The following is a 15,075-nucleotide window of genomic DNA, read 5'->3' as shown; positions in this document are numbered from 1 at the left end:
TTCACTGGGAAATGGAGAAGGGGGGGCAGGTACAGGTGGGACAGTTATCTCTGATTTTTTCCTTTCACGTGCACCTCCACAAATTGCCTTAATCCATTATAATTCTCTTATTAGCATGTTCAGTTTGTCTTCAATGGTGGACGTTCTTCACTTTTTCCCTGGTCTTTTAAAAATAAATATATATATGTTAAGTACCCATAAAGTACTGACTACTAATTTGCTTATGTAGAGAAGTGTGTACCATTATTATCGCTATCTTCCGACATTTCGCCATGCGGAAAACTCTCCTCCAGCCACTCCAAAGTACTGCACATTTCTGTGTCAAAACAACAAATACATTATTTGTTCTGCACCTCATACAAAACGTATACACACAAATAAGAAAAAAGAAGTTCACTTACTACTTTCTTGTAATTTGTATTTGTTGTGTTGTGTTAGTCTACTGTCGCTCCTACCTGCACAGTTTCTGTGAGGTAATTACGTTGGAGGCATGTCTTTTTTTGTTATGGTATAATCCATTTCATTCTACATGGTAATTAAATGAATGGGTAATGTGTGAGACGTGTAGGTTCGAATGGTTATTTATTACTACTTATGTGTTTATGTGCTACTTTTTAAACTTGTGAATTTTTCATATGGCATGATAGAACAATTTCAGATACCCCCTGAGTGTTTAGGTAGTGATGATCTCGTCCGCGGACAAACGCTCAATCCGTGCCCTTCAAATATCATTAGCGAGGGGGTTCAGTATGTTCTATGTTACATTTATATAAAGTAAGGGAATTATAGTACATATCTCCCCAATTCACATGATGAGTGTGTATTCAGTAAAAAAAAAAACTTTTTTAAAGGGATGTTATGGTTAAGTTGCACTACTGAAAACCTATGAAATTCACTAAAAAAAACTTAACGGGACGTTATGGTTCATAGTAAAATCGAAACCCCCCCTGAAATTCGCTAGTTATGGTAAGCTAAGCAACCATAACTCGCGCCACCACCGTGCACTGCTAAGACTAACACCCAGGACGTCAAAGTTGACATCACAAATATTGATGACATCACCTGTCTAGCTCCCTCTTTTTTTGGTCACTGACATATCTAAACCAGGTGGCTTTCTTCACTGTCAGTCAGGAATTAAAAAAATAAAAAGTACTAGATTTGTAGACCTTACCCTTCTCATATGTTCTTACAATACTTCCTTAGGGTACAGTTACAACATATTATACATATACATAGAAGAAGGAATCCTGAAACACAAGAATCTTTTCTGTGCATGAAGTTAAATAGTTTGGTTTTGAACACTTTCTGGTAATACTGCAGTTTATTTGCTTACTTTACGTTCCCTGTATATGCTTCTATTTGTATGTTTTGTGGTCTCTATGTTTTGTGTGTAATAGGACAATTATGCAGTAAGGGAAGCATTCATAGGTACTTATGTTTCACAGTATACAAAATTCTGTAATGGACGGATTTATCATTTTACTATTCAACATGGCAAGATTTGGAATATTGCACCTCTATGGCACATGCTGCAGACAATGCCTACGTTTCTTCATGAGGTTGTTCATGTACTGAAAGTACTCATTAATGCAATAGAATTGATATCAATGCATTGCTTAATGAACTATTTGGCATATACTTTTCTGCCAATATTATAATGACAATCCCTTGTGGAGGCTGTGCATGAAATCTAAATGTCCCGTTAACGTTTTTTTTTTTAGCGAATTTCATAGGTTTTTAGTAGTGCAACTTAACTACAATGTCCCTTTTAACAAAGTTTTTCTTACTGTGTATATATATATATATATTTTCACCATCACCAAATGAATTCTAAAATAACCTGGGTTGTCAAATCAATAAAGCCCTCTCAACAAACCTAAATTAGTTAATTTGTCGCACCCTTCCAAAGTACAAGTATGTCCATCTGTTAAATAGCACAAAACAGCTTATCAACATTGTCTACGCGTTTCGGTCGGTATGAGTGGCTTCTGATGTAGCCTTGTATTAACCCGACCTCCTTCGGGGTGATAGGCGGTGCGTCAATGTCGCCTCACCCTTACACAGAATCCAGTGGAAGATCTCTTCAAAAACACTCTAATATGCAATGGTGGAGGTAGTGTAAAACATGGGACCAATCCCTAGTGCTCCATTGATTTGAACAAATCCCAACAGAGCTTCCACTATCCCAACGCAAAAGAAGGGAAGAAGAATTGGAAGCCCATGTTAATTCGTGTCCACTCTCTGTATCGAAGCTGTCCTTTATGTGTTTGACTTCATAGCTAATACAGAGTGAAGCAATCAGTTACTCGGCTTCACTGCGCATTGCAGTGACACCATGTCTGCTTCAGTCTTCCATGTAGTGCATACAGATCTGTAGAAATACAAAACATCCAAGGATGTCGATCTGTGAAGAATAGAGATAGTGTGACAGGAACACAGTATTGACGCACTCTTTTTGAATTTATAAAAACCAACTGCTAGAGGGAGGCCAATGCAAAGCGCATGTTTTTAAGCATATACAAGCCACAGAAAGACTGTTACTGGGTTAGTAATATTTCATAGAGAAAACATCTATTTTATATATTCATGGAAGCTCAGAAGCAGTGGGTGATGTCGAACGTCTGCAAAAACAGAAGAGGAAGTCTGGGTAAGATCCCTTTTTAGATGGAGAGCAACCACAGTAAGACCCAATAGCACTATGTTGCCAACTCAAACTGCTTTGGTAGAGTTTTTTTAAAACATTGGCTTAGTGAATTCCACACTCAGTCAGAAAACGGGTCATTTATGATTACAGGCACAGTAGCACAGCTTTTGAACTAGTATACTATCCAAACCAACCTGTAGTCCTTCAAAAGGAACTTTTGACACCTGTTTCACTCTCATTAGAACTCATTAACGTGGAACAAAAATCTTGGAAGCATGGGATTATGGGAATGTGTACAATATGTAAAAACAAGAGGCATTCTGGGTAAGTTTCCTTTTTCGATGGAGATTCCCAAGTGAAATTGGCTGCTGTTTCGTGACCGATGCATCCCACATGGGATGCTCACCACCTAAAAAGCAGGCTTACCTGGAGTTGCTCTCCTTTTTTGCACATTTTATGCATCACCCTATGCTTCAGTTTTGTTTCCTTAAGTACTGGATGATCAGCACCTCCCTGGACAGGCTATCCTCTTGAGTTCTAATTGGAGTGAAACACATGTCAATGTTGCCTTTGCCCAAGTCCCAGGTGGCTTGAATGGCAGTTTACTAGTCCCAAAGCTGTAATACTATGCCTGAAATGGAAAATGGCATTTCATGGCTTCTGAATAATAGACTAATCCAATGCTTAGTAGATTATGTATAATTTCTTGAAATGCAAAGCATTATTGCCAGAATTCCGTTGTTCCAACATCCTCGTTTTTGTGGTTGCTCAAAATGCTATGATTTGTAAAAACATGTGGGCACAAACGTCTCCACCCACAAATGATTTTGCTTTTTAAAACGTCAAAAAGCACATTGAATCCACAGTAATTCATTATAATGGGAATAGCCATATTGGTGCCTAGCGCCTGTCCTTATTGATCACTGTTGTGCATGCATGGTGATGAACATAGTATTTTACTGCTGGGGTTGTAAAAGGCATGATAAACCAAGAACCAGGCAGATTGCTGTGCCTTTCACCACCCTGGATGAAAGAATTAAAATTCAGCAGAGCAGACGACCCTCTTACATTGTGTTTCTTTTCCCCTCCTTGCTAGGATTTATCCAATTAAAGATGTACCTTTAGAAACAGAAGCACTCACTGATTGGTTGTACCAGCGATTTGTTGAAAAGGAGGACCTCTTGTCACATTTTTATGAAACAGGTAATTCTTTTTCATTAAAATAGTGCACTTGGCTGACTTACAGATGGCAAAGCTTTAGTTATGGATATGATGCATATTCCTATTTGAAACAGATCATATAGAAGATGTTTCAGTTACATAAACTTATTTTGCTTCCTCTGTGATTTTTCATAAATTGTCCACAACGGGAAAATCTCAATTTGTGAGTGTGCAAAAGAATTTTGTTGTGTATCCTTTCTTGACTTTGACCACATTGTTTTTGTATTTTTTCTTATTTTTTGTGCATTTGGTTAAACAGATAAAACCTTAAGCACAGTATTTCAAAAAACCATTAAAACACATTAGAATATTACAATATATTCACATTAGGATTAATGGATCCAAGATAAAATAACCTAAAAACAGAGTGCATAATCAAATTAAACCATTAATAAGAACATCAAATTGAATCTAAATTATTCACAGTGATAACTACTTGATTCAACCCTAGCCTTTTAACGTCACATACAATAAATAATCCCAGTCTCATTCTTTCAAGACCTCAGCAAAGACAATACTGCCTTCCATTCACAGAAACCCGCAGAGGTTATCACTAGTGAGCCTGCTCCAAAATGTGTGCTCCAGAACTGGTCGCCCTGTACTACAAATGCATGATAGCCCTTTATGTGTTGAGCTTTCAAGCAAGGACACCGGGATAGGACGTGACGACAAGTTTCCACTGTTAAATTGCATAGCCTGCATAATCTGGCCTCATACGGTATGTTAGACCAGCCACCATAATAATCAAAAGTGGGCAGAATGTTAAATCGTAAATAAGTAATAAATCTACTTAATTTGTCATCACAGTTTGGTTAAATACGCGCAAGGTGCATTAACTCGAAAGCCTTGTAAACCATATTCCGGAAATCGCTTTTTATTTTCCAATATGTTATTTGCTCAGACCCAAACCTGTGTCCTCTGCTTTAATATGGCCAAAACATTTGGCAATTCCAACCTTTCATCCACAGAGAAATTAATATTAGTAAAATACATTAACACTGTTTTCTTTAATTCAGTCACAAAGGTAGTCATTTTCCCTGAATAGGTTAGATTTGAATTGAATTGATTGTGTATTTCTATAGAGCCTATACACAATGTGTTTCAAAGCGCTTCAAGGAGGGAGGGAACATGGGAGAAATAAGTCCTTAAACCATTCAGAATGTGAACAATAACTATCATAATCAGCCTTGGCGACATTTCTGATAGTGCACGGAGCAAATGGAGGGGGAAGTGGGAAGGAGACAAAGGCAGCTACATTACTATGGCTGGCGACAATTGACTTAGTGCCGGAAAATTAACAAGAGGAGAGGGGAGGGGTATGGAGAGGGGGAGAAGGAGAAGAACAACACAAGCGAATAACAAAACAAGAACAGACGATCACAAAGGCAGAAGAGGAATCATAAGCAGGTTATTCCAGGTTAAAGCGATTAGTTTTGATGGCCCGTTTGAACACAGTGTAGCTTTGGATCTGCCGTATCCGAGCTGGTAGTGTATTCCAAAGAAGGGGACACTGCATCAAGGGTGGTACCTCCGAATCTAGCTGTCCTGAATCTGGGGTGCTTGAGGACAACCGCAGTAGATGAGCGAAGGTCCCTCTCATTTGACTTGATACTGATGCGTGCAGACAGATATATAGGACTGCTAAGGCTCAGGCATTTGTACGTCATAGTTAACACCTTGTGTGTTATACAATGTTTTACCGAGAGCCAATGAAGTTTTTTCCTGAAGGTGGAGATGTGGGTGCAACGAGATTGGTTGAAAATAGTGCGCACAGCGTTATTCTGGGCCACCTGCAGAGATTGAATGTTGGTAACTGTGGTACCAGATAGAAGACTATTACAGTAGTCTAATCTAGAATTAATCAGTGGCGTGGACAGAAGAGCACAGTTTTTTTCAGTGATAAATGGGCGAATATATCCTATTCCCTTGTTGATCAGTCTGCAGCTAGATTTGATGTTAGAGACGTTGGACTTCATGGATAGCTCTTCATCAAGGACAACTCCTAGGGTCTTAACTTTCTTTTGGACGGCGATGATGATATCCGCAATAGGGAAGCTGGCATAGTTGGGATCAAGTTTAGTCCGGGTGCTTTTAGAAGACACTATTAGGAGCTTGGTCTTTTTAACATTCAAAGCCAGGGAATTACAGGCCATCCAGTCCGGTATGGCTTTGTATATGTTGTTGATGATTCCGACATCATTACTATATGAGCCACTCAGTTGTATACCTACCTGAGTGTCATCTGCGTAGTTTGTGTATTGCACTCCTAGTTTACTTAAGAGGTCGAGAAGAGGGAGGATATACAGGTTAAAAAGCAGAGGCGACAGACAGGAACCCTGTGGAACTCCACATGTCTGAGAGATAGGGAGGATTGATTGTTGCCTACACATACCCTTACCATTCTAGAACCTAGAAAGGAGGCTATCCATCTAGATGCTGTCATGGAACAGTTGGCGACCTCTGCGAGCCTTGACACCAGTAAGCTGTGATCAACCAGGTCAAAGGCTGCAGAGAGGTCCAGTGTGACCTGGTGATGAAAAAGCAAAGAGCTAGCTAAACGGAGAGGTGGGAAAAGGGGTATCAACACATAATTCAGGGAGACCAATGGGGGAGGGAGCGCACAACGACCATCACAGGGGGCATGGGGACACACACACACCATCGCGGAAGGAGCACTCACGCTGTCACAAGGGCAGGGGGCGCACAAACCATCACTGGGGGTAGGGAGGGCACACAAACCTATCACAGCGGGCAGGGGCAACACACACAATCATGGGGGCACAGAAACCATCACAGGGGTCAGGACACACACACACACACACCATCACGGGGGGTGTGGGGGCACACTCACTCACAGGGGCAGGGGGGGGGCACACACCCTGTCACGGGGGCAGGGGGCACACAATGTCACGGGGCAGGGAGGGCACACAAACCATCACAGGGGGCGCACACACAATCACAGGGGCCGGGGGGGCACACACACCTTCACGGGAGGCAGGGGGTGCACACACACCATCACGGGGGCGGGGGGCCTCAAACGGTCACAGGGCGGGGTCACACACCACCACCACCATCAAGCGGGGATGGAGGGCACACAAACCATCACAGGGGGCAAGGGGGCACATATCATCACGGGGTGGCAGGGGGGGCACACACACACACCATCACGGGGGTCAGGGGTCCACAAACCATTACCGGGGGCAGGTGAGGGCACAACCCCTCACAGGGGCGGCACTCAACATCAGTCACAGGGGGTGGGGAGCACACCATCGCGGAGGCACAGGGGGGGCACACACACCATCACCGGGGGCAGGGGGCCACAAACCATCACGGGGGGCACACAAACCATCATGGGGGAATAAGGGGGGGGGTACTCACACCGTCACGGGGCGCCGAGGCGCGCACACACACACACACACCATCACGGGGCGCCGAGGGGCACACACGCACACACACCATCACGGGGGAAGAGGCGGCACACACACCATCACGGGGGACAGCGTGGCAGTGTACCGTGGTGGACAGGGGTAGACCGGGCCTTTGTTGTGGGCCTTAGTGATGGCCGGCTCCCGCCTCCTAGTTGCTCCCATTGGCTTAAGGGTCAAATAGCAACCAATGAGAAGGGGGGAGCCCAGCCAGGCCAAAGCAGCAAGGCACGGTAAAATGGTGTGGCCATGTTGGGAAGGCAAACGCACAACAATGGGGCAATGTACAGGAAGACTGCCAAGTGGCAGAAATTCATAATAAGTAAATAATCACCAAACACAGCACCTCCAGTGGGAACATCATGCTTTCACTAATTATTCTTCAATTGGGTCGTAGGTAGTGAATGTCGAGAAAAATAATGCCGCGCCAACGTGCGCACCGAGGAATAAGCAAGGGCTTACCCCAGTGATCAATGATGTTTTCAAGAAGCGAGATTTAGCCTGCAGAGATGTCCCCAACATCGTTGTTGCACTTAGGCAGGAGAGAAATGAAGCATAGTCTGTGGAGAGTCCTTGTTGTGTGCCTTAGTTAGGGATGGACGGCTCCCGCCTCCCGGTTGCTCCCATTGGCTTAAGGGCCAAATAGCAACCAATGGGAAGGGGCAGCCTTCCCATTGGTTGCAGTAAGACCCAGAAGTGTCCTAGTGTATGTCTCAGTCAGCAACAGGGATATATATATATATAGTTTAAATAATTGTATTAACCAAATTGACTTAATAGAGGGCAAACCGAACTCGCACCTAATAGCCTCAACTGGGACTGCTCTCGACACATAATCGATCTTAGAATGTTCCCCTTGTTATCCTAATCCATCTTATGTGTTGTTCAAACAATCACACCAACCCATTTATCAACCCTGGTATAATACTAATCCGGTATATCTTTAACTGTCCATCTAGGTTATTAACCTTGCTCTTCATACATCTCTTTATCACCAGCCACTTCTTTAGCACTTTCAGCGAGATGTGATCATCATAGAAGGAGTAGGTTGGAAGAGAGAAAAAGGGGGAACCTAGGTAGATGTACCTGTCCTCCACGACTTCCAATGTGACGTAATTCAATTTCCAAGCGAAGATAGATTTACGCTTGTTCCTGTCTCCTGTCACCAGACTATCCCATCACCTCCTCAAAATGTATCCGGTAAACAGAACCAATAGTCAGCAGTATTCCCCCACGGTAGACCACTCCTTGCACCACTCCATCAAATAAAAGGCAAACCAGTCATAATTATCTTTGTTTCCATGGAATGCCTCTTCACTAATTTGAATATGTACAATATTGTTTTCAATGATTCATGGTGTCAAGTGATATCCTCCCCCATCCCCGGTCTGTTGATATACTACCATTGTACACCAGGACGACTAGTGCTTGTTTAGACAGCTGGCAGTGAGCAGCTGTAATGGTCACATGGCTGTCTAATAAATTCAACAAATGCCCATTTTATGGAAGATGAGCCCTCAGTTCCAATCTTAGTGAATCTACCACGATGTGTGGCTCACAGGATATTTTCCTGCTCATTTGCCCTCTCCAGTTGATTTCTCTGCGTAACCTCATTGGAAACTAGGTCCAAAGAACGAATACTTATTTGCTCTTTCTAGCCCATCCTTTAGCATTTTGCTCAGATGCCCTTTACCAAAAACCTGGAAAATTATTTTGGGTAAAGCCTTGTGCTCCACGTACACACTTTTCACTGGAGAGACCAGTTTCAATGAAAGCTCCATCCATAGAGATGCTGGAGCTCCAGGGCCATACACCAACTCCTTCACCAAGTTGGTAGTTTGCACTGAAAAGTCCTTTTCAGGAGAGGCAGTCATGTCTCTTATATGGCCGAGAGTGTATTTGGAGACCATGCAGTTTTTCTCATTTTGGGGTCATAGCCTAACTGACAAATGCAGGTTTCAAGGGATGGATCGAGCTGGGCAATGGTGCAATTGTTTTCAGTGGGCTTTGGCATGATCTCCATTTGGTGGCTGTGGGGAGTTGAAGGAACTCTCCACACTTGTATGAGAGGAGCAAGACAGAGCCTGGATTGGCCTAGCCACTAGTAGATGTGGGCTCAGAGGGTGATTGAAGAGGGCCTCACCAGAGCCTGGTCTTCCCTGAGAGAGGGTGCTCAATTCGTTTCCTGAGCCAGAGTTGCTGCATTCAGCCAAAGCTGCTACAGCAGACTATTCAGTTCATCAGCCCAGCAACTGGGGAGAGATGTGCTTACCACATGCATAGGACATATGATTGCATACATGCACCAGGGATCCCAAAGATAGGTGGCAATTTTCTTCTAAGGGTAACCCATCCCCACCCAAAGCACCTCAGTTCCCAGAATACTTCATATGGGAAGTGTGCCATCGACTGTAGCAACACATCTCCATAAATATTGTTCTGATGTTTTGTTAATCTGCTTAGAATCACATGCTGTGCATAGGTCCGACATCCAGTGGTCACTGCGGAGTATTGCATTTTGTTTTTCGTAGTCGAAAAGGGGACGTCGACAAGGCGTGTCTGTAACACTATCCCTATAGTGACGTGTGTTGTACCCACAATCCCTCACGCGTCGAGGTCCCTCAGATTGTTTTTTTCCGCCCAGATACTGGTCGCCTTTACGCGGAGCTCCTCGAGAGACATTGCAGATTTCATCTCCTCGACCTTTGGTCGTTTTCCTATATTAATATAGAACATATCGATCCTCCCCTCGACGCTGTTGTGAAGCTTCTCCGCCGAGCAAGATCTTCGACGGAGGGGACGAGCGGAGGAGATCCTTCGGCGTTGCCGAACACGTGGCCTGGCCTCGCAGGCCAAATACAGTAGGGAGAGTGGGGGTCGTGGGACATCTCTGATTCTTTTCTGAGAATGCCTTTCCTTTTCCCCTTCCTTTCCCTTGGGGTGGTTATCACGTTTTATTGCCTCAGCTATGGAGAGGACACCCTTTAGGTTTTGCCCGCTTTGCAAGGGCAAGTTTACTTGGAAGGACAAGCATTCACGGTGTAACCGCTGCTTGCCCCTCGATCACAAGGAGGAAGGTTGCACGGCTTGTCGGCTTCTTAAGCCGAAGACTCTAAAAGACCGTAGGGTCAAAAGGTAGGCGGCCTACGCTATGTCGAAGGCCGACGCTCCACCCACCGTCGCAACCTCCGACAGTGACGAGGAACGTGATACCACGACCTCCGCTACGGAAGTCGTAAACCCCCCTAGAGAGCGCACACGCGCTTCGTCGTCTGTCCCTGGCCCCGACGGGCTCGGCTCACGCCCTGCTTATGGGGATGAACACCCCGGCGACACTGACGCACACAAGACCACACATACGCACACAACCCATGCCTCTTCTTTGCCGAAGGCAAAGAGCATCAGCGCCCAAGGAGACGCAGGTTTCACCGGTGGCCTCCTCGGACCGTTCGGGTTCGAAGCCCCTACCGCAGCCGCGACCAGCGACTGGGCTTTCGGCAAATAAGGCCGCCGCCCCCAAATCTTCGGCCGGAGCGCATCAGCAGAAAGCGCATGCCGCCGTAGAGCGTTCGACACCCATAACGTCGAAACCACAGCTCTCCGCTGACAAACGAGTCGCTGAGAGCTTGGCGAGGATCGTGGTAGCCGACGCCCACAAGCGTACGCCGAAAGACACGTCGAGCGCTACGCAAAGGTCGAAAGACACACCTGAAGGCTTTTCGGAAGACGACGGGACACTTTCCTCGACGTTATGGGAAAGGTCGAGCCGTGTTCAGCTACAAGACACCAATTTTCCCCCGCTAGACCGCTCAGGGGTATTCCATGAAACCATGGAAAGGCTCCATCTCTGCATGGAAAGAATGGAGAGGTTTATGAATGCCCAAAACCCTCCCACTCCAAAGAGAATAAGAGAAGGGCCTCAGGAGGACCCCAGGGCCAAAATTCCAAGATTAGTCAATCCCCACCAGGACACAGCCTCAGACTTCCACAGTGTGTATGACCTCACTGGGGAAGAACGTTTTTTTGAGGAAGAGGATGATTTTATGGACGAGGAAGACGGACGGAACCAGGAGGAAGGTCTGGAGGACAGCCCAGACTCGGTAGGAGAAGGCTTCGGAGAAAATCCAGAAGAAGGACCTTCTCACCCCTGGCAATCACCATCAATATATTCCGACACTGATGTCCTGAACCTAAATCCTCCTGACATTTCACCTTTTAGAAACACGTCTCCCATTGACGATCAACCCACATTTAATGCCCTGTTGCGCAGAGCAGCAGCACACTTTGAACTAGACACTGGGGAGCTCTCCCCTGAATTAGACTTCGTAGAAAGGGTAATTAAGGAGAAACCCCCGGTCAGTCAGACAATTCCCCTCCTCGCTTCGGTGAAGAGAAGAATCATCCCTTCGCTGTCCACACCCACACTAATCAGAGGGGTCAATCCTAGAATTGAAAAACTTTTCACTCCTTCACCCTCAGACCCGTTGTACATCAGGGGACATTCCATTCCGGATTCCCTGGTAGTAACCAACACAAGAAAGAGGGCAGGGGTACCACTTTCCACCAGTGAGGCACCACCTGACAAGGAGGGCAAGCGGTTATATGCCCTTGCTAAAAGAATTACATCCTCGGCCGCCTTTTCGGCAAGAATTGCCAACAACAATTCTTTGCTCGCTAGCTATGCGGACGCGCAGTGGGCCAAACTGCGCAAAGACGCCGAAGAAGCGCCGGAACCATTACGAACAGGCCTGCTTTCAACTATTGGCGAAGGCACCCAGGTCAACCAGAGTATTGTGAAGAGCTCTCTGGATGCGGCACAAACTGCGGGACGTTCCCTAGTTCAGGGAATAGTCCTACAACGACACGTATGGCTGCGCAACTCAGGGTTCAAACCGGAGACACAGGCGTCTTTAATAAGTAAACCTGTTGAAGACTCTAACCTCTTCGGGAAGGCGGTGGATGAGGCTCTGGAGATGGCTAAAAAAGAGTTTGATACAATCAAAACTCTTGACCAAATCTCTAAGCCCGCTACCAGGCGCGGATATGGCAATAAACGCTTTTTTCGTGGCCAACGCCAACAACAAAACCAGCAGCAACAGTACCCTGCCACCAGTTTCCAGACCAGTAGTGGCCAGTACAGTCAAAGAGGACAGCGCCGGGGCAAAGGAAGAGGGCGAGGGTCCACCCCCAGAGGTTCCCAAGCCCCTAACACCACCAAGTGACGCGAAGATTCGCGTCCCCTCCCATGCAACACCGGTCGGGGGCCGGATAACATCCTTTCTTCCAGCATGGGAGGGTATAACGTCAGACCGCTGGGTACTTTCCACCGTAGCCCACGGATACTGCATCAAATTCAACAGTTCCCCAACATACAAACCCCCGAGGGGACGACGCATGTCACCGGAACATCTTGCCATCCTTCTACAAGAAGTACAGCAACTGCTGGAAAAGGGAGCAATAGAGGTCGTGCCTCTATCTCAGGTAACGGAAGGTATTTATTCAGTGTACTTCCTTGTACCCAAAAAGGATCTAACCATGCGCCCTGTATTAGATCTGCGCCCAGCGAACAAGTTTATCAAACCCCAAAAGTTTCGTATGGTGACCCTACAGGAAGTGATCCCACTGCTATCACAGGGAGATTACATGACAACATTGGACATGAAAGATGCATACTTTCATATTTTAATGTTGCCAGCGCACAGAAAATACCTCCGGTTCATGATAGAGGGCAAACACTACCAGTTCAGAGTGCTACCCTTCGGCATAGCATCAGCACCGAGAGTATTCACGAAGGTACTGGCAGTGGCAGCGGCCCACCTGCGCAGGTTGTCCATCCCAGTTTAACCTTACCTCGACGACTGGCTCATAACAGGGGATTCTTACGAAACATGCTTCTCCAATACCCAAAAGACTGTAGACCTTTTGTTCCAGTTGGGCTTCTCCATCAACGAAAAGAAGTCCAGCCTAGACCCCAGCCAAATCAAACAATTCCTAGGGGCTCTAATTCAAACAAAGGACGGCCTTGTCTTCCCCTCCAAAGAGAGGGTTCAAAACATGTTGTTTCAGATCCCTCAATATGTGTCCGGTCGAGAGGTGACGGTACGCAAAGCAATGCGCTTGCTAGGCATGATGGCGTCGTGTATTTATTTGGTACCTCACGCGCGCCTGCGCATGCGCCCAATGCAAGAGTGGCTCAACAGCCAGTGGTGTCAGGCCAGCGGACTATGGGACGATCTAGTAGTGGTCTCGCAGGCCTTAGTTCTCTCGCTATGGTGGTGGACAAAAGAAAACATAGAAAAAGGGAAACCCTTTGCCACACCCGCGGCGGAAGCCACTCTAACCACAGACGCATCCCTCACAGGATGGGGGGCTCACCTATCCCATCAGACTGCTCACGGAGAGTGGACTCCGAGCGTAGCATCCAAACACATCAATCTTCTGGAGCTACTAGCGGTGTTCAAGGCGCTAAAAGCCTTCCAGCAACACCTACAAGGCAGGAGAGTGATGGTCCTTACAGACAGCACCACAGCCATGTATTACATCAACAAGCAGGGGGGAACCCACTCTCCAGGACTGTCCAAACTGGCCCAAAACATATGGAAGTGGGCTCTCAAACAGAATATGTTCCTTCTGTCACAACATGTACCAGGGGAACTCAATCTGCTGGCAGACAAACTCAGCAGAGATTTCCCCCTGCCCGAAGAGTACGAATGGCGACTGCACGAAGACATCGTCTTCGACGTCTTCACGCAATGGGGATTCCCAGAAATAGACCTGTTCGCAACCCTGGAGAACTCACAATGCCAAAGTTACGCCTCCAGGTACCCCCAAAACCAATCCAAGGGGAACGGTCTGTCGATTCGATGGTCAGGGAAATTTGTTTACGCTTTTCCCCCGACTCCCCTTCTCAACAAGGTGGTGCACAAGATGCACCAGGAACAAGTAACCATGATACTGGTGGCCCCAATGTGGGCCCGACAGCCATGGTTCGCTCACTTGATGGAGATGTCTCTATCTCCCCCAGTGAAACTCCCCTGCCCGTACAACATTCTGTCACAAGACAGGGGCAGGACTCTGCATCCATGCCCCCAGAACATGAACTTAGCAGCCTGGCTCCTGAGATCGTAGAATTTGGACATCTACAGCTCCCGCAGAGATGCATGGACATCCTCAGGGAAGCCAGAAAACCTAACACTCGCCACTGCTATTCTAGCAAATGGAAGAGATTTGTCATCTGGTGCAGAGGAAAGAGCATCAACCTAATTGACTGCTCTCCCACACATATTGTTCTATAACTGACCCATTTTTTGGATTCAGGTCTAGTGTTCAATTCCATTAAAGTCCACCTAGCAGCACTTTCTGCATACACCACTTCCCAACTCAAAGTGTTGTGGTGGAAGATCCCTGTTATAAAGGCCTTCATGGATGGAGTAAAGAGAATACACCCCCCGATAGCTGACCCAGCTCCCGGATGGGACCTTAACGTGGTACTTACAAAACTCATGGGATCACCTTTTGAACCCATGCACAAAGCAACTCTTAAATACCTCACTCTTAAGACTGCTTTTCTAATAGCTATCACCTCCATCAGGAGAGTAAGTGAACTACAGGCTCTTTCTGTTCTAGACCCCTTTGTTACAGTTCACAAAGATAAAGTGGTTCTACGCACTCACCCAAGGTTTGCTCCAAAATTCATCTCAAAATTCCATGTAAACCAGTCTATAGAACTACCAGCGTTCTTTCAAAATCCTTCCAACTTGGGAGAAAGGACTCTGCACACACTAG

At 46.2% G+C, this 15,075-nt stretch overlaps 1 protein-coding gene across 1 annotated transcript in view; it reads left to right on the top strand.

Annotated features, from left to right (window-relative positions):
• The window catches only part of LPGAT1 (lysophosphatidylglycerol acyltransferase 1), a 784,790-nt gene that overhangs the window by 722,285 nt on the left and 47,430 nt on the right, over window positions 1-15,075 (top strand). Inside the window, exon 7 of the mRNA XM_069608524.1 lies at window positions 3,741-3,847. Within this exon, the coding sequence (XP_069464625.1) occupies window positions 3,741-3,847 (107 nt within the window). The remainder of the gene's footprint in view (window positions 1-3,740; window positions 3,848-15,075) is intronic.

This window comes from Ambystoma mexicanum, chromosome 4q (assembly GCF_040938575.1).
Source record: "Ambystoma mexicanum isolate Mex_15411 chromosome 4q, UKY_AmexF1_1, whole genome shotgun sequence".
NCBI lineage: Eukaryota > Metazoa > Chordata > Amphibia > Caudata > Ambystomatidae > Ambystoma > Ambystoma mexicanum.
The sequence above is the reverse complement of the archived record's forward strand: the minus strand, read 5'-3'. Positions and strand labels throughout refer to the sequence as shown.